The 25254-nt window shown below is 38.4% G+C and overlaps 1 protein-coding gene across 1 annotated transcript; it reads left to right on the top strand.

Moving 5' to 3' along the window:
• Window positions 1-4337: 4337 nt before the first annotated feature.
• Window positions 4338-11253, top strand: LOC136675852 (nucleolar protein 9-like). Its single transcript, XM_066652630.1, has 12 exons — window positions 4338-4479; window positions 4789-5149; window positions 5603-5839; window positions 6246-6464; window positions 6569-6676; window positions 7136-7277; window positions 7379-7571; window positions 7998-8138; window positions 8370-8489; window positions 9155-9364; window positions 9638-9743; window positions 10751-11253. The coding sequence occupies exons 2-12, from the start codon at window positions 4906-4908 to the stop codon at window positions 10903-10905; spliced, it is 1875 nt and encodes a 624-aa protein (XP_066508727.1). The 5' UTR covers window positions 4338-4479; window positions 4789-4905; the 3' UTR covers window positions 10906-11253.
• Window positions 11254-25254: the final 14001 nt, after the last annotated feature.

The raw sequence follows: 25254 nt of genomic DNA on the forward strand, positions 1-25254 counted from the left end.
ATCCTTCTGAATACAACGTGAAGAAGTGAAAGCTAAAATACCCCTCAGCCCCATGACCTTAAAAACCGCCCCTTTACCGCAAGAATATAAGTGTGGTGTAATAGCCACAGAGAAGCAAAGGAGGCGCTGCTGTGCCAACTTCTTCAAATGGTTTTTAATGTTTAGACGTCTTGAGATCTTTTCTTACGCAGAGATTGTGTACAGAGGGAAATGTGAATGAGACGTGTAGGCCAAATGCACAGAATCCTTTACAGTGGAGTGATGGACTTACTGTGCATTAAAACATGCATTTTCCATCAGACTAAAATATAGATAACAATTTACTGTAGGTCATGAATCATGTGGCTACATGACACCTTTACATGCCTTTCATGACAAATGACATAAGTCAACATACACATGTAGAAAGCCTTAAACCTGATGCTGATCAGAGCTGCAGTTAGTCCAGAGCCTATCTGGAATCATTGGGCACAAGGACGGAACAAACCCTGGACAGGGCACAAGGGCATTGTAGTGGATCACACTGACCCAGTCACTCACTCAGTTACACAGGTGGACAATTTCACACATTCTCCCAGTCACTTACACATTTGGACAATTTCACAGAGTTAATTCACATATTATTACCCCCCACCCCTCGCAGACAGTTTCATAACACTCTCTAGATTTAAACTGAGGTTTAATGACTTTAAAGAACTTTATAAATGTTTGTGAAGTGTAAGATACGTTATTTGAGTATCACCTATGAATAAACACGTACAGTAATATTGTTTTTTTTACTTGGATATAAGAAGAAGGTGTAGTCAACAAGAGAAGTTCATCTTATATTACAGATTAGTGTTAATGTCATCAACTGTAGAATTCACAAGACATTCAATCTGAGAAATGATCCAGTTACTCTCTGATGGAATATAAAACTGTGTTTATTCAGTCAGTCAGTGTTGATGCTGACCTGGAGCTGGATGTAGTGTGCTGCAGGTCATGGGCTGACAACAGTCACATTACATACAAATGACTTATCAACCATGTTGGTTATATCATTAATGATATGCAAAATTTAAGAAATATATGCCATTGCAAGTATCAGATCTTGACAGACACTCGTGTATTCATGCCTATAGTCATATTTCATTCAGCAAAATGAGGATGTTCTATCCACTACAGTTGGCACAATAATGCCATACAAACATATGTTCTTTGGAGGAAATATCAGTTCATTAGCCTGAATGTCTAGTGTGAAGATATATTTACTCACAAACTTTTGCCTGATATTTATAAAACATTAGAATGTACAAATCATTCTAACAATCAATTTGACTTTTGTAATGAAGGTGATTCCTTAACCGCCCGAAATAAACCCATTGCTCCCTGTACTCATTTCTTCTGGTAAGGGCCCATTCTCTGTTCCTTGCTTTCAGCAAAGAGGATATTTCATGGGTTTTGTGAGACTATCACTCATGGCCTATGACATAATCACAGATGAACACCTTACTATTACTTACTTTTTTCCAGTGTGCCTTGTGGCTCATCATTTGCTGTGGCAACTTTCACATAATTGCATAAAAAAAGCATGTTCTAACAGTTCATGTTCATTCCTATATGCTGTAACAACTCTGGTACTAAAGTGTAGATAAAACAATTAATTTTCTGTAAAATTTTAATGAAAACTTGAATGAAAAATGTATTTCTTAATATTTCTTATATAGGTGTGTTCTCCCCGTGTCTGCGTGGGTTTCCTCCGGGTGCTCTGGTTTCCTCCCACAGTCCAAAAACACACGTTGGTAGGTGGATTGGCGACTCAAAAGTGTCCGTAGGTGTGAGTGTGTGAGTGAATGTGTGTGTGTGTCTGTGTTGCCCTGTGAAGGACTAGCGCCCCCTCCAGGGTGTATTCCCGCCTTGCGCCCAATGACTCCAGGTAGGCTCTGGACCCACCATGACCCTGAACCGGATAAGGGGTTACAGATAATGAATTAATTAATTAATTTCTTTTATATTTCATGGCTTAAAATGACAAAAATGTTAAGATTTACAGACACCATAAACAGAAGCAGGAAAGATACTCGAATGGTGTAAGAGAGGTGTGAAAAACATTAGACACAGAAGCATAGTGGAGCCTCTTATGATAAAGTTTATTAAATATTAAATCAGGCTGAAGACGAAAAGTGGAGGGTAAGGTGAATCACTATCAATAAAACTTTTAAACTGTAGTGTATTCAAGTAAGTGTTATTGTCATAATTTGTATGACTATCAACTGTAAAGCAACAAAATCTGGTGCAAAGTGTGTACCTTGAAAGTGCAACAGTAGTCTTAGAATCTTACTTTTTGTGTTAAAGGGGTTTTCAAAATACATTCAAAATGTCAGGGAACAGGTATCATTAACTTTTCATAATTGAATTCTTTAGTGAGAAAAGTATAGTCTGTAGACAAACCCAAGTATATGAACCCAAACATATATCTGATACAGAATAATGTATAGTTGGATTCCTAAACCTTATTGTATATGGCTCATTATTGCCATAGAATTGTAGTATCAGTATTAGTTCATTTCCTTTTTCATTTCTTTTTTTATTTTTATTTTAGTTTTATTGCATTAATAATTCTACTTTAAAGTTCACTTAAAAGTGTATACTAGTTGTCAGGATTGGCACCTCTTCCTGTCTTTGTTGCCACACCTCATTACATGTCCCCTTGATTAGTCCTCAAGTATTCTCTGTTCCCTAATATATTTTAACCTCTGTGTCTCTGTTCCCTTTCTACATTATTGATGTGTTCCTCTGTGCTTGTAGTTTGTGTCTTTCTTGCTATGGATCTTCTGTAATCCTTGTTATGACCTCTACCTTAGTTTAGTGCTTTTTTTATTTTGTTTATTTCATTATTGATTAGATTCTTTCTGTTTATTTTCATTTCTGTTATTTAAACAATAATCCTGCATGTGCATCCAGCATATCCGTCATTGTACATTGCACTACGCATTATAATAGTCTTTTTTAGAATGGGACCAGTGGACTCAAGGTCAAATGCTGTCCTAGAAAATGTTCCTAATGAAGCTATTTTCTGTTTGTGGGCATGCTGGACCATAGCATCACAAATGTTTAAGCACATTTGAACAGCCTGGGCTAAAGAAAATCCTAAAGGTATGATACATCTCTTTGGAAACCAGAATAAACTTTTACATAGTCATCATTTTGTTTTGTTTTTTTTTAGCCAGGATACCATTTTTGTCATGTTCCTCCTATTACTCAGCACAACCCATATTTATAAAACCACAAGTAGGATGTCACTCGGTGAACTTAGGTCAAAGGTGAAAAGAGGAGAGGCCGTGAGGATAAGTCATTTACTGTAACTCGTTGTCACATGGTGGAGTAGTTATTATAAAATACTAAATCCACACTATAGTAACAATGAGGGAGAGGTCATTAATTGTTACATATATTTGGCCACATATAATCAGGGATATCAGCTCTTCTTCAATGAAGGTAATATGCAGTGTCTGGAATTTCACAAACGTCCGGGATTTTGTTTTTCTAGAGCTTACATAGAATTTCAAGAAGCGTTTCGTTCACAAACTAGTCCCGCCCTCCCCTACTCCGATTGGTTCGCTTGAGCGAGATGGGGGCGTGGTGAAGTAGCCTAAAATCTTCGGATTGGACGGTCTGACTGTAGAGCTATCGTTATTCATTGTAACCTTCTCTGTAAACATTTAATTGGTCAGTCTGCACATCAGTAGTCGCCCCCCATATATATATATATATTTTTTTTTTTTTTTTTTTTTTTTTATCGTATTATGCATATGTTTACATGATGATGAATTCTGTCCCAAGAATATCATAAAATTTCATAAAAAGGTGAAGGTGTTTTAAGGTTATGGGTTTTGAAAAAGTAAAGGATATGTCTCCACAAAAACGACACAAAAAATGTGTGTGTGTGAGAGAGAGAAACCAATTCATTAAAAACCGTCTAAACGGTAGACGTTAAGACGTATCACTCAACACTGAAGAGATACAAAGGGTCCCTCTAGTGGTGGACTCAAATAATTATCTAGATTTGTCGGAGCGTATTGTGACCCTAGTTTATTAACTGATTGATGATGTGTTGATTCAGGTAAATGTTTAGCAAAAAGTTAATCTACAAAAATAATATATTGACACTATTCTGGGTATTTTCAACAGTTAGTTTCACAAACACTCATCAGTCATAACATCAAAATGGCCTCGTTTCTAATCTGTCAGATGTATCATCTGAAGCTGATTAAATATAGAGTGAGTATAGAAACAAGGAGGTGGCTTTATATTTTGGATCACGCAGGTACGAAAATGCAAGTGGCTTATGTACCTACTACGTCCTCGGTAGTGCACTACCTAGTGAATATGTGCGCAGGAGCCTTGCCGACGCAACAATGACGTTGTCGATTCGTCGTCAGTCTGCGACCGAGTTGTGTACTGTGCACATGTGAACTGTGGGACGAGCTGAATATTCTGGTAAATATAAAAGGTTTTGTTATTCACACCTTTCGACGGGTTGTGTGTATTGTACAGTGTTTATATGTGAAGTATAAAATGTATGTGGCTTTGAGAACGTTAGGTTAATTTAAATGTAAGTGCAAGCAAAGCAGTTAGACCTAGTGATTCACTTTCAATGCAAAGACCACAAAGACTTATAAATCAATATATGGCCATGTTTGACACACATCTAAATTCCAGGCAAATTAAGCTGTCTTTTAGAATATGCGATTGTAAATATAAACCTCTGAACACTTTATGAGAATATACCATTGATCTGTCTTTCAGATATGAAGCACAGTCAACAAAAAGTGTAACTCAACACATTCCCGGAGTTAAGTGGGTTTTTACTTGGAATCACACAATCTGCACTTGTGAAAGAGTGATAAAAACAGAGACAAAGACATGCTGGAGAAGATGGAGGCAAAAAATCAGGGGTATTTTAGCCAGAGTAAGCAGAAAAAGATGATGAGGAAACCAACTAAGGTTAAGGGAGAACTTAAAGAAGGAAGGAAAGAAGATGGGAGAGAAGGAGCAAAAGAAGGAGACAGTGGTGGAAAGAGGAAGCGATTGGATGCGTTGTCTGTGGGGTACTTCAGACGTGTGAATGACCGTTTGAATGAAGAATTTCCAGATGATGAAGAGCGAGGTATCTATTTTTTTTATATATAAAGCTGGTTAAACAACATTATTCATTTTAATATGTTGTTATTTTACATAGTTAAGTACTAAACACTGGCCCAGTGGATGATGCCAAATCCATCTTTGGCCAGGATTCTAAGAGAGCCTAATTGGCTTGACTCTCTCATTGCAGAGAGGATGACCCTCTCTCTACACCATTCAGCTTGATGCTAGCCAACAGCATTTACTGGTTGACATAATCGTATTTTCGTGTCAGGGTGTTGAAGTGTTTAATGATATCCAGTAGCCTTTACCTTCCTAGACTGGGAGCATGGTGTGATTTGGTCTAACTAGAGAATGTCATGAGCATTTTCTAAAAACATATATTGAAAATTGCATGAAAAATTTCAAGACACTCTCACATATGAGCTGTTTTTGTCAAAAACTAGCAGTTAAACCTTCTCTCTCTGTGTCCCCTTAGCTCTCTTTGTAGAGAACGTTCTTTCAGAGGTGAAGGGAAAAGCTGCCTTGATAGCTATGGATATGACGGGTAGCGTGGCGCTGCAGAAGCTGCTGTCACTAGCTGAGCCTGCTCAAGCAGGCATGGTCCTCAATGAACTGGGAGGAGAAACAGGGTTAGAGTTCAAAACTGTGTCATGTGATCGGTGTGGGGGTCATGTGGTAGAAAGTGCCCTGAAGCAGATGGCCAGGTGGACAGGTAAGCAAGAAATGAAAACAAAGTAAAGCTGAAAATCTGTTATTGTCTCGGAACTATGTTTTTCATCAGATTTAAGATATCCCTAGTCCTCAGAGTTAGGCTTCAGGCATTAGACAAAACAGACTCTCTTTTCTTCCTGTAGAGACATTAGTAGTCAAATGTTTATATACAAGCCAATGGAAAGAGAGAACAGTTGTTTAATCATAATTTTAAGCTAAGCATAATGAAATTGTTGGGTTTTTTTTTATTGACTTTTGCTCACTTTTCACTAAACTCAATTATTTCCACTAATATGAGGGAGAGTTTGGAAAAAGTAGGAGAACATATGTAGTCCACTTCAGTCTGATTTGCATTCTGTTGAAGTTTAAGGATTTTAATCCACTGAATCATTTTTCTTTCATTGCAGTGGACACACCCCCTGAAGACAAAAACAACTCTCAAAATGAGGAAGAATCTGTAGCAGGGAACTGTGGGATGCTGGAGGCTCAGGTGCTTTTATTGTGTCGAGTTGTGAGAGAGAATATCATAGAGTTCATCAAAGACCAACATGGGAATCATGTTGTCCGAACTCTCATACATGTCCTCGCAGGATGTTCAGCTCTAGAACAATCTGATTCTCGGCCCGGTAACAACCCTTACACATCTCTTATAGACACAAACTCCTACTTCATGAATCACACATGAGCAATATTTTTCATGAGATGTTGAATGTTTTCCTTCTCCTTTCAGCTAAAAGGCCAAAGAGAGCTGAAATTGAGCTCACAGACTTTGAGGTGCCAGTGTCTTTCTGGTGGGAGCTGAAGTATCTTTCAGATGCTTTGATGGAAAATGTCAATTGTGAGCTTGTCACTTTCTCTTGTCTAAATATTACCTCTTGGTCACTTAAACATTTTTATTGTGGACATTGTTATGCAGTACAAGGAGGAGATTAGTATAAAACTGCAGTAGGTTTCAAAGTAAGGAAAAACTCTGTATTGTATATGAGATTGATGTATAATTTTATATAAATTGATATATAATTTATCTGCCAGTTAGTATTTGTTTTGACTTAAAAATAATTTAAGGCCTGATCAGTTCATTTCTGAGACTTCAGAAATATAAGCACATAATTTAACCTTAAATCTAACTGCAGTTTCCTTCTGGATCAATAAAGACTTGGTTTAAAATATATAGCCGGCCTTTAATATTTGCAGATTTGTTTGCTGCTGAAGTTGCTTACTTTTCCTTAAGTACAAAAAGCCCCAAAACATGTCATTATGTTTGCATACAACTGTATATACTCTCCCTCTCTCACAGTGTGTGTCACCAACTTCACTGCCGGCGTAGTGCTCCAGACCCTGCTGACCGTCTGCCACAGGAAACGACCCATATTGTGCAAGAAGTTAATCAAAGGCATCTTGGGATACCTGACGTCTCTCAGCTCGGCTCCTGGAGTCAGGTCAGAAAGATGAAGTGGTGCATGGTTCAGTGAAAGACTGTAGATATATGAAAAGGTTCATTCTATTATTGTCCTCATGTTTTGTTCCTTATAATTTGTAGTCCCCTGTTGGTGTTTATGAAGGACCAGCGATGCAGTCATCTCATCCAAACAGTGTTCCAGTTTGCTTCTAAAGCGAAACTCTGCAGCATCTACAAAAACCATCTCAGGAGCCAGCTCATGCCACTGGCACTCCATCAGTTCGCTAACTATGCCATCCAGAGCTTAATAGCAGCCTCAGTCAAATACAAAATAGTATGTCACCTATGATACACTATATGGACACATGCTCAACCTATTAGTTTCCAGTCTTTTCTATTCTAACAAGGGTTTACACTAGAGGGCAGGACAGTTCCATATTATATGGAACTCCATCCTCCAGAGAAGATAGTTCTCTTACTCCAAGTCCCCTCTAACCAACACTTGGTATTGAGAATTTTAAACTTGGACCTACTCTAGAATGTCGCACTTCAAATATCACCAAGATTATACAGATTGTGTGAATAATTGAACATCTCAATGTGTTCTCGATTGTAGCTGAATTCACTAATTATAAGCAGCGTCTAAATACATACGGAAATATTCCGTGCCAGCACAAACCTTGAGTTTAACTTCAAGAGAGATCTGAAGGATTACGTTTTCTTTTCTCATGCTAAATATGTCATCCATTCTTTCTCTCAGTTCCTGAAAGTGTTTGCTGAGCTGGTGGAAGGGTTTGAGGCTATCCTGGCTGCAGGTCATATGGGGGTTATAGTCCAGCTGGTGGAGAGCTGTGTCCAGAGAGAAGAGCTACAGGACGCAATGCTGCACCACCTCTTTGAGGTCAGACTAAGTCACTATTGCTCTAAAAACACACAGCTAGTTTGAACAGCAATTTTACATTTTTAACAGTCCAAAAAAGAAAGAATCATACCAGTTCATGGCCCAGTTGCTATGGCATCACAACCACAGCAGTGGGTTCTAAAAAGAAACTTTAGACAAAACGTGAGGAATTCTGGAGAATGCCGTCCTTATTTCCCTGCATTAAAGTGCATTATCTGAATTCTTCTTCAGGCATTTCACTGTGACAAACCTGCCTCTCGGCACACTGCATGCCTCCCTCTCTTCCTGTCTTTACTGGCGTACGAGGTGTACTACAGCACAGAGGCAGCAGAGGGCGATACCACATCTCCGGTAAATACACACAACTGTGGAGGAGTTATTATCTCTAACTGCTGGGAAAATGCTCATGGCCTTGAAAGGTGGGCTTGTTTTGCCTGCTGTTTTTTGCATTATTTGTCTGACATGTAAAATACATGATATTAAAATGACCTACATCATAGTTATGAAACGTATAAATATTAATAACAATAATAAGGGTAGAATTCATCAGTTTAACTCAGGGTCCACTGGCTTAAAGCACATTTTTTGCTGACAATTTTCAAGAAAATTGTTAGAAAACATACAAAATTGCCTTTGACCTTGTGTCCAAACTTTTGCAGCCTGTTCATTGAAAGAGCAATTTACAGTAACTGTAACACAGATAGACAACAATGATATAAGAATGAATTATGAATAAATTGAAATAATAAAATTAACTAAAAGGACACCAGAACACACAGGAAACAGACATAATCCCGAGAAAAATACATCTTTAGCTGAGATTTAAAGTTTGTGTGTACTTTATATACAGTTAATCAAACTTTGGTTTTAAGGGGTTAAAGAAATGAGAAGTATGCGGTTTCTGTTGAAGCAGAGACTGGACGAGCTCGCACCTGTTTTTCAGCGGTCACAGCTCCTGGCCTTGAGACTGGAGTCAAATGATAGCGTCATGTTGTCTGTGGTTTTATCGTCCATAGCGCTCCCTGGCGGTGTGTTATCACGGCTCCCGGCTGGTCCAGGCCCTGGCCTCGTTTAAAGACCGCTCCATCCTCATTAACAGCCTCCACAGCCTGAGCCCAGCTGACCTTCTGACCCTGGGCACTGACCAGACGGGCAGCCACGCCCTGCAGGCCCTCATCACCTCGTCCAGCGACAAGGGCAAGGGCAAGATGCTGAGGAAGCTGGAGGTGAGATCAGAGAACAATGATTTGGTTCTGGGAGAAAAACAAACAAACTTTCATTATTGACACTGGTGTGTTCACTGCTCTGAGCTCAGACAGGAGTGTGCAGAAGTTTGAGCACAATTGGGAAAGCGGCATGTGGTTGTTGTTAAGAACAAAGATCAAAGAGTTATTTTTGAGTGTGTTAGGAGAAAGATTAACATTACATATGCTTTATTGCTTTTGCACAGCCCATGTTTAATGTTGCTTTCTCCTTCTCTCTCTCTCTCTCTTTTACAGGGATTGTATACACAATTGGCATGTTCTCGGTTTGGTAGTCGTGTGTTGGAGGCTGTGTGGAACAGCGCCACCATCAGCCAGAAGCAGAGTATTGCAGAGCAGCTTGGTAAGTTGATAATAAATCACAAAATTCAAGAATCAAGAGATTTTAATTCCTATATACGTCTGCAAATACATGTTATATTAATTTTTAGTATTTAACTAAGTGAATGAAAAACTGACTTTTTTTATTAAAAAATCCTTGTAGTTCCTTTTTTGACATTCTTTGACGCAATCAGCTGCACTTAACACGGTGAAAACATTTTATGATGAAAGGATCAATAGAAATGCTGTAAATTTACTTGTAGTAAATTACTCTAACTTCTATTGACAGTTAAGAGAGGTTTCTTCTGCTGTAAAGGTGCCATTTTGGAGATGTGAAGTTTTTATCCAGTGACATTATATTGATGTTCAGTACTGTACAAATGTCTTAGTGCTTTAAGGAAATTGTTTAAAATAATTTTTCGGTGCAGTAAGAGACTTTGTGCTGAAAAATAAAATCACACAATTTAGAACAAATGCAAACAAACATTAATGAAAAGTAAAATATATATTTATTTTAATTTAAAGAAAGATTAAAGGCTAAAAATTATGCATACCCCATAATAAATAACATTTTATACTGTGTCTGTCAAAAGAAAGCCTTGTCATTTTTTACGTTGAAAACGGCAGCTCTACAGTGTGGGAATTTTTCTTTTTGAACGGAGTAATGGAACCATTCCTGGATTAATTTGTTTTTTAAATCTGTTTACATTACCTTTTAGTAAATGTAAGAAAAATTTGTTCTGTTCTGGTTACATTTATGTCCTTATTAAAACCATTTTGGTTCATGTTAGATGTAATTACCTCAGGTTTACTCAAGGAAATGTTATGGAAATAACTGGGCCCTTTTTTTTAGTGATAATGAACTCTTCTCTCAGCTTTAGCCGTGTACAAACATATTTAAATTGCATTGATATGTTTCTTCAGAATATTTAAATATGTCTTTCAGGATAGGATCTGGAATTCAAAATTGCTCTCTACACAAAACAGAACTTAACTGAATTGAACTAATCTGTGTCCCTTTTTGTTCAGTGCCAAGTGAATCTCAGCTGCGATCGGACCAGTTTGCTCGGCACGTCTGGGCTAAATTTGGGCTCAAACACTTCCAGAAGAGACGAGGAGTCTGGATGGAACTCCAGACCGGAGAGTCAAAGAAAAGGAAGATGTTCTCTGATATTCTGGATTAATTCTAACTGTAGTTTTGTGCGAGTGCTGTTTGACCCGGAACACCATGAAATCGTAAGTGATAAAGGAGCTCCAACAGAATTATATACGTTCCTTTGGAGTCTGAATCACTTACAGTATGAATTCCTTAACACCTGAGGTTATAGTGTGTAAGTGGTATTTCTGTACAAAACATGCATTTTCTGTTAAAAAAAAAAGAAAATTGCACAGTTTTCTAAATTCGTTCTTTATTTTTAACAAATATATTGTACATGTAAATAGAACTTTTTATGTTTTGAACCTCTGTTCAGAACATAAGGCATCTCAAATCATTAAAAATGATCATTTTTCTCCCCGTCCATTCTTCTCTAGAAAGGTTTTTTGTTGCCACTATCATTTGACCAATAAATCATCTCATGTTAATGTTTTTTGGCATCGGCTGAAATCACAGTAATAAATATATTTTAATGTTATATGAAGAAACCAAATAAAATACAATAAATAACCAGACACACCTTTACACACTAACAACATTTTCCTTTTTTAAAGTGCCCATATTGTGTAAAAACAAATCTTCCTTAATTTTAAATGAGTTTGAGTTGGCATGTAATCCAAATACCTGTTTTGAAATAACTGTTTTTGTGAGGTCACAAACAAAGCAACATAAAAACATTACTTCCACTTATATTATAAACTGCACCTTAGCCACACCCATTTATGCTGATGTTTGAGGGGCTTACTGAATGAGGCATGATATAAGGCAGCCAATTAGATTGATTATTTACATATTTACTGATATAATTATATGTAATCTTAACAGCATAATAACAGAAATAGCCTTTACATTATATTATGAGAAGAGTACAAAGCAAAAACTGTGTGAGTATGTATTCATAATGGTATAGTGCTAGTTATAAATGATTTCTTTTGTTTGAATATTTTAACAACTTTAGAATTTAGTTTGTCAGTATAAAATATAAACATGTCTTAGATTATTGAAATGTTTGCTTCTTAAAATCAGCATTGCCAGTGATATATTGTTATTAATCAGGCACTTTTGGATGGATAGAGGGATGAAAAGAACTAGAAAGAGAATGCAGCATGCAGCTGTGGCCACCCCTCCGCACTCTGGCTCTATCTGAGTGGGCTGCGGACAACAAGAGTCCAAGCTTTGGGGCGAAGTGACATTAAGCTGCAAGATTCTACTGACCAAGTCCAAACCAGTCCTGATATAATACCTCACACTAAGAGATGAGAAAGTCAAACAACTCTTTCTAATGACCATTAGCCAATGAGCTAAATTAAAAGGTTTAGTCTAGGACTTCCTTCTGTCACTCATCTGTAGAGGTGTGTGGGTCTCAATCAGGTCCATTAAAGAACAATAACAGTTTGATGCTATAGACTGCTGGCTCTTAAGGGAGTTTATTGTGATGGTATGAAATGCCACTCTGGAGATTGAGTGTGAAGCTCATAGCTGTGAAGGACAGTCATAAAAAACATAACATTTTTGGTGCCTGGTTTAAATGCCATTAGCTGTGGGCCATTATCATTCAAGCACTTGACATATCTAGAATGATTTCATGTCTTATAGTAGATGTATTACAAGAAGATTATTTATTATTTTAGTGCCTTGCATTTGATTGATATCTTGCTACGTTTCAAGACAGTCCTCTTAATATTGTCAGAGAGACCCTGTGCTGTTTAATATTTAAAATCATGGTTGTATTGCAATTTCTGAAAAAGTATTATTAAATATTTCTTTGCTGTTCAAGAGAAGAAAACAGAACCAAAGAGTCCATACCAAACACGGGTTTTCAAATTTGTAGGATGTTCTTGTAGCTCAGAGCAGTTTTTAGGGACTACTAGGCTTGTAATGTTTATAAATACATAACACAGTCATATTGGGTATTTGGGGAGTATTTCTGTAGTGAATTTTATCAGTTCTACTCAGCACTGGGTAGAACATTCCCTTCAAGAACATTTTCCCTTCAGCATTTAATCTGTGTCCAGTCCGTTCCTTCATAGCTGAACTCTTATTAAAGTGTCATACCCCTGGACCTGCCTCTGGGACTCTGTGACAGTCATCAGGTTGATTCTCCCGCAGGACCCTCTGTTTGGGGGATTTCCTGGGGGGCTCTCGGCCTGACCCCCCTCCCTCATTAGCCATCCGTTGATGGATAGCATGCTTAATTGTGAGCTTGCAGACCAGCACTGGACCTGCCCATCTGCTCTAGCTCTGCAGCTGTGAACACTTATCAGGAGGTCCTTCGGAAGAGATACTCCAGCTGGATGCTGTCTCTCTCTCTCTCTCTCTCTGTCTCGCTCTCTCTTTCTCTATCTCTCTTTGTGTTTCTCTTTGTTTCTCACTCTCTCTCAGATTCTCTATTTTTCTCTTGTCGCTTTTGCTGTTGTTGACATTTTTCTGTCCAGATATTATCTAAAAAGCACTTCAGTGTAATTTTGGCTCCATGTGTTTGCACAGTTCCACTTTTGGAAACAGTATTTTGCCACACAGCAGCTGTAGAGACTTCAACATATTAAAGAAGACAGAAGTAATTTCCTACACTGAAACATGATATATGCAAATCAGCTATATTCTGATTGGCTGCCCTGTAATGTGTCTCAATCACGTAACAGTCCGGGTTGAATGTGCTGAGCTAAAAGGCTGTGAGCTGAATAGGTGTACATTTTTAGCATGGGTTCCCTATACCTATTTGTTTGTATGGGGAGCGCATGGTAAGTAAATCAAAGTTTAAATGTGTTTACACACTACATCAAATATTTCTATTTCAGAAAAGTGAAAAGAATCTTGAAAATTGAAAACAAGTTTCCATTGGTACATTTTCCATGGGACTTACTGCTTTCAAAGAAAACTCACATGTTCGTAACGCTATCAGTCAGTTTGAGCAAGCGACAGACTCACCTTCTCACACCGTCACCCTTTTCAGCTTCAGATTTCAGTTAGCCGTACCGATGACCGGCTGTTTTAACTTATCTTTCTAATTAGACCCAGGGCTGAGAGATGCTTAAATGTATCCCTCATCACCAATCACCCACCCAGTGCTTCATTCTCAGGTTCTGTAATTAGCCCATTCACATTAGGGGAGGGCAAGTGGAAGGGGACAGCAAAGACAGGGAGCTGTATTTGGCTACCTCTCTGTGTGTATGAAGCTAATTAGAATGACCTAAATGTCTTTGTTTGCGCCTCAGTATGCAGAGATTATAGATTTTCACTCACACACACACACACACACACACACATACTTAAGTAATGAAATTTCAGATCACCCCAAATTACTTTACGTCTGAACAATTTATTCATACAGAAAGTTTGGTAAGCTGGTTCCTCTGTATATATACTTATAAATTATTGTCACAAGTCAATATTACTACTGTCTTAGGCAACAATGTTCAATATGTACCCAATATAGCAGTTAACATCAAATGCAGCAACAAGTCATGCTAGCACTCATGCCTAGCACAACTGACCTTTTTATTGTTTTTTTAACTGACCTGGAAGTCAGTGACTGACAAGTTATTTTAGAAACATCGAGCTCAATGTCTTTTACTCTTCATTTTGCTCGACCTCTCCTCAAAACGACAAGCGCTGATGGAAACATTAGCAAAGTTAGCTCCACTCATGTAACCAGCTAAGCTGTAAGCGGTATGGAAAGGGAGTGGCTATCTCTCTCAGTGTGAGGTGTTTTCACATTCTTACCATGAGAATACAGACAACAAAGCGGTGTCCCAACAGGAGATCTGCTGAAATCAGCTACATAAACGCACTCCTAACCCACTAAGGCTTACAGAGCCAGTGAAATCCTTGGATAAAAAAAGAAAAAACACAACTTTGAAAGATGGGGCTGACTTTGATAGACTGCACTGAGAAAGTATTTCACAGGTTCCAGACCCATTTTAAGTGCTAAAACTCTGTTAAAATGTTGTTCATCCCTGTTCTAATCTGAAACAGATGTCCTAATACATATGGGTTGCGAATAAGAGGGTTTAAGCCTAGTCTTGGGTTTGTTTTCATTCACTGGAGAATCCTCATTGTAAGCTTAATCCTTGTTCAAGAAACAGTGGTGTTTTCGGGATTTATTTCCGCTGACAGAAAATTAAATTGGAAAAAATCCATTTGTTTATTTTTGGTATTTTCTTGCTTATACAATGAAAATAAGTATTATGCAACCAATTAGGACAATGCAATTTTTCAGGCAAAATTTAAACATTTCTGTGAAAGATATAAACAAAACAGCTCACTATTATTCATTATAAAAATTAATGTAAAATTTTAAATAAATATAAACAAATTATAAACCCTTTTTAAGAGCTTTTTAAAAGTCATACTACACAATATATTGTCCATATCAAAAAATAATTTAAGTCCTCATATGTTCTTAGGTTTTTTTGTTTGTTTGTTCTTAGTTTTTAATGGACCAATAAAATGCTACAGATTTAATACATTAAGTTATTTACATAATTTACATAAAAAATATTCTCTGCGTTCTTCTGTAAAGTTGCCATTTGGAACATTATTTGTTTGTATGGCAATAAAGTTGCAGCTTTTCCTTACAAAACCACTTTCCTCCAGACTCCTCGGTTCTCCCAGTTGGTAGTCCAGGCCACTATACACTTGACTGCCATTTACTCTTATTTGTTAATGGTTTATGGGCATGCCCAGTACTGTAAACACACAGCCCTCATTGACGGGGCATACAAGCCACCAAACTTTACATTGACCGAGCGTGCGTCCATTAGCCCATGGCCGTGCGGCCCGGATCCTCAGGCCGTTTCCTGTGATGGTTTAAGAGCGACTCACAATGGGAGGATACGAGCTGTTATTACAGCTCTGGAGCATGAATGGAGCAGCGAGCTGCTCAGGGGCCTCAGGACTCATACTGGATGGGCCTGATGACTGACAGCTGGAGGGGTGTGTGTATGTGTGCGTGTGTGTACATACTTGTAGTAATGCTGAATATAGATTAAAGATGTGTAAATACACGATATGGACTGCTGCCCGTTAACATTTATTCTGAAAGCCACGTTATTATCAAGGAGTTTACCATTTATAATTTATGTAAGGATTTGTTGCCATTCAGCGATGAGAGATGGCATGAGCATTAGTGTGGTCAGGTACTAATGTTGGATGGTTAGTTCTGGATCATAAATGCCATTCCAAAGATGCTGTGTGGAGTTTCATCACTCTAGAGTGCTCCACTGCTCCACAATGCCAGTGTTGGATGGCTTCTTGCCTCATTAGCCCAAGTTTGTCAATTAAACATGGTGACCTTAGGCTCATGTGCAGCTGTTTTGGAACACACATGTGGGCTGGGCCTTTTCACTTCACTCAGAACTATCTTTGTCTGTATGTGGACCTTGAAATGTAAAGGCATAGCTGGATGTGACATCAAGGCCAGATATCCTGTAGGAAAGTACTCTGAACCAAAATATAAGATCAGTCATTTGATATTAATAGATTCGTAGCTGTCACAGGCCATAGTTGCTGATAAGCATCGGTATTAATTCTCACCGTTTTTGCTCCATATGGCGGTTCACAGGGGCCTACGTAGAGCCTTCTTTTTTTCCTCTCACTTTTACTGAATCAAAACACAGGGATTGTCTTTCATCTCAGGAATTACACACGAGCTGACCTCATCGCGCACCAGAGCAGAGAGGGTGTGCAGCGGGCAGCAAGGCAAGGCAGGGGCGGATTTTCAGCCTGAGCTTTCACATACTCTGACCAGGGAGGAAAAAAAGTGGAAATTTGATTAGTAGCCTTGGTAACATGACAGCGAGGTCACAATAGTCTTCACAGCGAGATATGACAGGCAAAAGTACATGCAAGATAAGGTCAGACCATGTAGCATCCTGTGGTTCAGCAGTCCAGGCGAGTTAAACTCATTCTCATTTTTTTACAGCTTGTAAGCTGGGCTTGATACGAGCGATTCGTCACTGTCTGGAAAGAAAAATCTTTTATCTGCAAAATGGTTGCTTTACAGGAAAACAAAAAAAAAAAACATTTTTGAATTTCCATAGAAATTAAAGTAACCAGATTTCTTCTGAAGGAGTTTTGAGCCATTTCTATTGATCTGTTCATTGTAATGTAAACAACCGCTGACTCCTAAAAAATTTAAGTCAAAAAATGGAAAATGTCCTCTTTTTCTTCCAACAGCAATGAAATACCTTGTGTGTCCGCCATGGCTAGCTGTGGCTAATGCTTTCAGACTGCGATGGTGTTCCGAGAGGCTGGGGTGACTCATTAATAGAATTTCAAGGCATTATGGGAGCCCAGCCTTAATGCGATAAAGCCCTGAAATAAGAGCAAACAGTCCTGCGGGCCGCCGACGTGTTGACATCTGCGATGAATCTTTTGATGTCATGAACGTGATGGTGACCGTGGTTGAAATATGCTGTTGGAGGAGGAGGGGAGGAAGAGAAAAAAAAGAAAACACTATATGGATCATTTGGTCCTCTCAGCGCTCCAGCTTGAGTCTATTATTGATGTCATCTTGATCCAATTTGATGAATTTGAGGGGTTCGCCCAAAGAGAGAGGGGCCGTCCGGAGCAAACGCCGGTCACCTTTCTCCAGATTTCACCTCCTTTCTCACCCGGTATACACCTCTTCTTGCATATACACACACATATACATACCAGGACACTAATGGCTGCTATGATTATTGTGTTTTGCTTTTTTGTGCAAATCTCCAAAATTCCAGCCTCTTGACTTTTGCTATTAAGGCCGGTCTCTTTCAAGTCGACCTTGATCCGAGACTTCTTATGTGAATGGCTATGAGAAAAAATAAAAAACCTTGCAGAATCTCATTCAAGACTAAACAAGAAACAGGTTGTTCTAGAAGGTTGTTCTTCAGTTAAATAGGTTGCTGAGGGTACAGATTAATCGGCACCAATTCCAGAGGTCAATAGTGATAATGTTCCTCCAGAGATCTGGGCCGTATGTGTAAGAAGCCTCTGTCTGAGCCTATTTAGGATGGATTGTGTTGCGTAATAAATCGGTTAGCAATTTGTTTTCTAAATTAAAAGCCATTTGCCTCCGCCCTCTGTCAACCTAAGGCCCCATCTCATTTCTTCTTAAATCTAATTTGCCTCTCCCTGGCCCGTGTCTGCATCCTCAGTGCGGGGCTTTGATCTGCCCTTGGCTCCGTGAGGTAATGTGGAAGGCGCTGCCATGTTGCGTTCAGAGATGACGAGGTTCAGGGCTCTGGAAGCGGGAGGTTGTGGTGTCCAGTGGCCGCAGGCGGCTGCAGGACTGACTCGCAGTCAGGCTTTATTGAGTCTGGCAGGCCTGAACTTTGAGCCCCCCTCTGCACGAGCTTGTGGAGGTGATGGGGTGAAAGGTACAACCTCGATGGAGGTGTAGGTTGTCCTGAAAGGAGCCTTGCAAAGAATGCCACAAAAGAAATTCAGGAGGACAAATTCATATTCCAGGTTCTTTTCTTCACCTGGATATGTATTGGTTTAACATGTAATTGTAAATTTGTACAGATGATTTTTAATATTTATTAACCCTATGCTTCTGTTAAAAGCCAAATTCCGTTAGAACCACATTTCCTGAATACCAAGCTGTTGCAGCAAATTGTTATACTGAGAGCATGGAAATCACTGAAAAAGAGGTCATCTAGAAGGCGAACACAATGATGATTATTTTAATAAACAATTTAGTTCAACAAACGTGTTGTGAACTTTGTTCAGCAGTGGTTCTGGAATTTCCCTGACACCTTCTTAGGACGGTCTTAATAAATAAATCTAATAAACCAGGCCATTACTGGATTCACTGTATGACAGCATTACGTGATTAAAAATAAATTAATATATAAAAAATCAGTAGGGGAATAAATATAAATATTCTGTATTTTATTTGAATTTCTCACACTTTTCCAAACTTTTGTAACTATCCTAAAAATGTGAAATTATTAAGGAATTAAATTAATTATTTATCAGCCCTACTACAGCACGGCACTGTAAACTGAACATAATTCAGCACTGATTCTGTAAACCTCCCGTTTCTCCTGTGTGAATTTGCTGAACTTGACAGAGTTAATTGTTTCCCATCTCTGGAGACATCTGGCCTAGAATAGACTGAGCTTTTTCTGTGTGTGTGTAATGGAATCGGCTGATTTTTAACTTAGAGAAGGACACGTCTACAGGACGTGAAAGAGTCAGTAGCAGCCGAGTGCACAGAGTGAGGCACAAAGCAGGATGCAAGTTGTTTTTATAACCATTTCCACATTGCAAATACAATAGCTGTCATCAGCTGGGCCATTTTACCCAATAAGAGACTCATTTGGCCAAGAGCCAACTCCAGCAAAGGAAGTTACAATGCACGAGGACCTCATTCTCTGAATATTGCAGCTGAATACATACAGCTTTACGTCTGTAGAGGGATTGTAATTTCCTTTGGGATTAATAAAGTAATGTATCATGACTGCATAAAATGTGAAATATAAGTTTCATATACGTATGAACATATATAATTATATATATTAAAACCTTTACTTGTAATAACTTGTTTATTCTTGTATTAACATTTATAGCAATGATATTGATTTAGTATTTTGTGAATTACATATTGCCCCCTGATTCCGGGTAGGCACCGGACCCACCGTGACCCTGAACTCTATAAGCGGTTACAGACAATGGATGATAAATGAATTAATTACATATTTCCTAATTTTATTATAAGTGTTGTTTGTTTATCTCAAACCTCTTGGCACATATTTATAATTCTTCAGAGAGTTACTTATCAGTTGTCTCAGTATATATTTTATTAATATGATGCTCTTAGTTAGTCATCAGTAAATGCAATATTAGTTTTAATTGGTAACAAATATTTCATTAGTAATAAGCTATTATAGTGACATTGTAGTCAGAAATTATGATGTTAACCTTGGTTTGACCCCACACACTCAAACTTACACTTGACCTCGACCCCTTCAGAAACTGTGTTCGCCACACAATGGCCATCATGTGTTTGCTTATTTAGTTTTTGTTTTACAATAGAGCACTGAAGTCATGAGTCATCCTGGAGTTGGCATTATGCCTATGTTAGGAATTCCGGGCCTGAGTTCAATTTGTCAATGATAGAATTGACTGGGTTTTAACTGGGTTAATACTGTGGAAAAATTTTCAGAAATGCTGATAAGACAAAAGTATTTATTCTATGGAAAACACTGGATTTGCAGTGCCCTTGTTGACTTACAGCAGAAATGTCTCGTAAACTGAAAGCTTAGCCAATAAAGATGATAACGGGGGCATGTTGTGCTTTAAAGATGTTTTTAAACTAAAACAAAATATATGAATTTTCTTTCTTGAGGTTTTATAAATCATTCGTATGCAGAGAACCATGAGATCTTAAGAACAAATTTAAGATGGAATTCATGATCATGTCATAAATGAGGGCCATGGTTTCAGTATCATGCTTCTTTCCAGAGACTTTTTGGTTAGTAGTTTATCTTTCCTGAAATTTGAAGATATCACAGATAATTTGGGTGAATCATGGTGTGGGTGACAGGCACCGGCAAGACATTTGGGATCCAGATTATCTTGTTTACAAGCATCAAGTTTTCACATTTAACAGAAGGGGAAGTTTCCATGGAGAGTTGCTGAGTTACTGAGCTGGTTTCTGGCCAGTTGTGGAGTGCTCCCTGAACCTTAAATCCAGTTGAGTTGCACAAGAATTTTCAGATCATCTGACATTCCACATTCCTAAGCTTCATCTAAAGGTAATTCAAACCCACTACAATAAGTAACACAAACCTCTCTGAAGTTCTATTTAGATAGCTTCAATCTGACTGCATCATCAAAGAGTTATTCAGAGTCATGTCCGAAACTAATACAGATGTTAGGAACCTGAATAATTTGTAAAAGATTAATGTCTCTTTCTTTAATCACAATAAAAATGATTATACTATTAATACCAATCATTAAAAACACATATCTCCAAAATAGTAACTTAATAAGAGAAGGAAAATATCGTCTTAACTTCCAGTGAAGGTCAATGTAAAATTAGTTATTTCAAGTAAATTTTCATTCATTCATTCATTTATTATCTGTAACCACTCATCCAATTCAGGGTCGCGGTGGGTCCAGAGCCCACCCGGAATCAATGGGCGCAAGGCGGGAATACACCCTGGAGGGGGCTATTTCAAGTAAATTTGAAGACTTCTATTGGTCCTTTATCATGACATTGTCACATAATCTTAAAGACAGCTGTGTGTTCAAATGATGTAGTAAATTAAAAGTCGACAGAAATAGAGGTATATGTTTTTCTTCTGATGCCACAAAACATAGTTTAGCATCACCGATTATATATGCAATAAGGAATAAGGTTTTAATCTGAACTACTGGGAAATGTAATTAAGAGTTTGCGTCATCATTTTTATTTCTAGAAATAAAATATAGAAATTGTTTTTTGACCAGGAATGCATACAATTATGCATATTCCTATTATCCACCATGTCTGCAATTCTATCCAGTATTACTCCACCTGGAGTCCACTATAGCCCTGCTAACCTGACAGCAGACAGAGTCATCAGCTCACACTCACTGTCCCACTGCCCCCTGAGCTGTGAATTCCTTCCGTCAGCTCTTAACACCTGCTCCTGGCATCCAGCTACAACAGGAGTGGGGGTGGGACAGGAGAAAGGGGGGCTGTTTTGGGTCCGGGTGTCCCAAAGTAAGCCCTCGCACCTGGGTGGGCCCTTTGGATCCAGCTGTTAGACAGAGACCTAAAGAGTGAAGGGCCTAGATTGAGACTGTACATTTTAGATTTGATCTACTTAAACCCTGTTTTGAAAACACAAGGCTATAGGCCACTTTCGCAACACAAATGTTGTTGCTTTGCTCAATTGTGCCATAAACCGTGCTATAAATCATGCAGCAAATGACTTTGCAATTGCTGTTGACAGCCATTGGCCCTGAAAAGGAATCACTTCTCCATTTCCAGTGTTGGGAGCAATGCTAATTAAATGAGCATTGTTCAGTTATATTGTTGTTAATTACAAGGTTAATTAAGAAATTCTTTCAGTGTAATTGTGTGAGGGATGAAAACAAGTTCTTCAGAGTGGCTTCATTGCGAATGGTTCATTTTTGAGAAACTTACCGACTCAAAATACCTAATGTCTAAGATAACAAGCAGCATATTTACAAGCACTTCGTGTAATTCCAATCAGTAAAGGAACTTATAGTGGCTTTAGGCGTCTGGTACCTACGACCACCACTGTGAACAATTCTGCCTCTGCATGTTTTTCTGGAACAGGGCATTTAACAACATACCACCCTAGATGACTTTGTAGAGATCTTAACTACTTTGTTATTTCCCTATTTAGAAATATCCCTGAAATTCGGTTTTAAATATAGTGATGTACAAATATTTGAACACTCCTGATCAAGTGGTATTATGTTTTGTTTTTTTTGTTTTTAATTAATTAATTAATACACATCCTCTACAATGAGAACACACAATGAATGCTTTTGGCTGAATTATTACATAATGTGGATAAACATAAAACTTTGTGGCACATTAAATGATAGTTTTGCAAATTATTCTCCCAAATATGTTGAAGTTGGCAATTAATTAAAAAAAACAAAATTGGCAAGTTCAAAAAATGGAAAAAAGCCTTATTTAGGTAACTTTGCTGTAGAGGATGCCAGCTTATCTTTACTTCAAAATCAAAACATGTAATTTGACCAGGGGAATTCAAATGTATACAAGTTATATTTTTGCTGCTAGCATTCACACATAGACACACACACACGCACCCACACAATGACAGCAGAAAGAGCCACCTCTGAGCACAACAACTCTCTTCCCAGAACCAATTTGTCAGTCGAGCCTTGAAATAGTTGCTTATCTCCCGCTGATCTGCTACCTGGCGAGGGAAAGCCCAAGCACCCACCTCCCGAAGCCAGTCGCTCTGGCATCTGAGAAAGCTGTCACGAATACCAGCATAGGAGAACCACGCCCGGGCACTGAACCCAGCAGCTCGCAGTCGTCCTGGACCCTTATCGCCTGCATCGCATCCTCTATTCAGCTCCCTTCCCTCCCTCCATGCCTGCACAAGGGCACTGCTCTATTCATCTGAGAGGAGGCAGAAACACAGCCCTGATTGCTCACATTCACCAGCTCCCAGTGATTCAGCCCCAGTCTCAGACAGAATGGGAGTTTTTCTCTTTAGTGTAACATTTGGGGGATTTTTGAAAAGCAGGATTGTTGGTAAAGAAGGGTCGATCTTGGACACTGTGTGGGGTCACAGTAGGTATCGAAACAACCTTATTCCATAGGGATTTGTTATTATCTTGTGCCACATTGCTTTATGATATGTCAAATAGTATAGCTAATGTAACAAAACTGGAGCACCCAGGTAAAACCCGCCATTTTGAAAACACAATGAATCAACAGCATCAAGTTTGTGTCTCATTGTTCCCAGCTAAGCCCAGTGTCTCCGGCATGGTTGAGTCAGCCGCTTTTAATCTCCAGACACCGATGACACCATGAGCTGTGATAGGGTCCATGGACGAGATAGTGTGCCCCATTGCTCCTGTAGTTTTCTCCTCGGCACTGGGATAGAGCTGCCACAGGAGGGCAGAGGCTTAGGGCAGGTACGGACAGGCCCCATGAGAGGGGCTCAGTGACTGCACTTGCTTTCTGAACAAGGGAAGGAGGGTGAGAGGACATTCCACATTGATTTATCTCACTCTTACAAGGAGATTTATCTCTATTCGTCTCACAACCAGTACATGCTTCGTCCTTTCTGCTTGTGAGTCTTTGTACACCTCCAACATTATTTTATATTACTTGACTTTCTGACTTTCTGATCCCCAGGATTCACTCTTTTTCTTATTTTAAAATATGTATTATATATATACTGAAGATATATGCAAAATTATATGCAAATACTGTTATTGCAATGTTAAATTTATAAATATATACACATTCTTACTGAAGCACTTTGACTTTATTGTGAAATTATTTTAGTTTATTGCCATTTTGTGTCAAATTAATTGTCTTTCTTGTAGTGCATCATATAAATTTTGCTTTGATTTCTTACTACAATTCCCAGCATGCAATCCACAAATACATCACATGATAATTGTGATCCCTGTGGTATCAACAAAACCTGACTGCTCCTCAAATAAAGACTACACCACCCCAAGTATCCACCACAAATTATTAGAAATCTTTCCAAACTTAATTCCACCTACAAAATATATTGTTAGAAGGGTTTTTTTTACTCTCATCCAAAAACTACTGTATTAATACATAAGAGGTGAGTGGACATATACACAACAAATGTAACACTGGCTATATTTTTCATTTTGGCTTGAGTGGCTCTTTAATCTCTTGTATGATATATGTTTAGTAATTTTGTATAAAAATAGTTACATCGTTTTGATTGAATGAAGCCATTAGTCAGCCATCATCCCAGATGTGAACTGTCAGTAATGTGATGAAGAGCAGCTTGAGTAGTTCACTGCATGGCTTCAGTTTCCATTCATCCATAGCTTGGAATAACTACAGCAGAATAGCTTGGCAGAGTGGCACTCTCAGCGTGTCTCGCTGTGGGGCTCAGTGCAGCAGTTACACGCTAATATTTACTGAGCTTTCACTTGGTAACTATCAGAGAAAAGCTCTCTCTGTGAGCGTAAACATCCCCCAGGCGCTGGTAATGCTATCTGGCCCAGCACCACCAGCACCACCACCCCCCAGACTGGAAAGACTTCAGTGAGTGGGTGGGAGGGGGGCTCAGAAACAAGCTCACTGACAGACTCACACCTGGAGCGTCTGGGACCCTAATGGTTTGTGTTGGAAGCTGTCTGATACTTCAGTACACGGTGTATATGTAGTTTTGCACTGGTTTTGGATAAATAAAAAGAAATAATGAATTACATATCTAAAATGAGTACATGTTACATACTAAAGTGATTAACTTATAATTTAAGAAAATAAATAATGGGTCTATTATTCCAAATAATTACATTATTTTTTAAATGACTGAAATTTGCCTTAATAAGTTGAAACATGTATTTTGAAAAATCCTAAGTCATTATTTCAAGATAAATTATTCAAGAACACCAGCCACTATTTTGACATTTTCAATAATTTTGAGCTCCTAAATCCAAATATTGACGTTGTGTCAAAAAACAAGACACAGAATACAAACAAAACTGGTGTTATTTTTTCTCTAACTGGTCGGAATGAGATTCAATGTTCCATGGGATTCTTTAAAGTTGCTTTAAAGCAACAAGAAAGTAAGAGTTTTGTTTTGATAAAAGACAAACACAACCTTCATCTAAAATTAGAGCCTCAGAACATACACCAATTAGCCACAAAATTTAAACCACTAACAGGTGA

Source organism: Hoplias malabaricus, chromosome X1 (assembly GCF_029633855.1).
Source record: "Hoplias malabaricus isolate fHopMal1 chromosome X1, fHopMal1.hap1, whole genome shotgun sequence".
Lineage (NCBI taxonomy): Eukaryota > Metazoa > Chordata > Actinopteri > Characiformes > Erythrinidae > Hoplias > Hoplias malabaricus.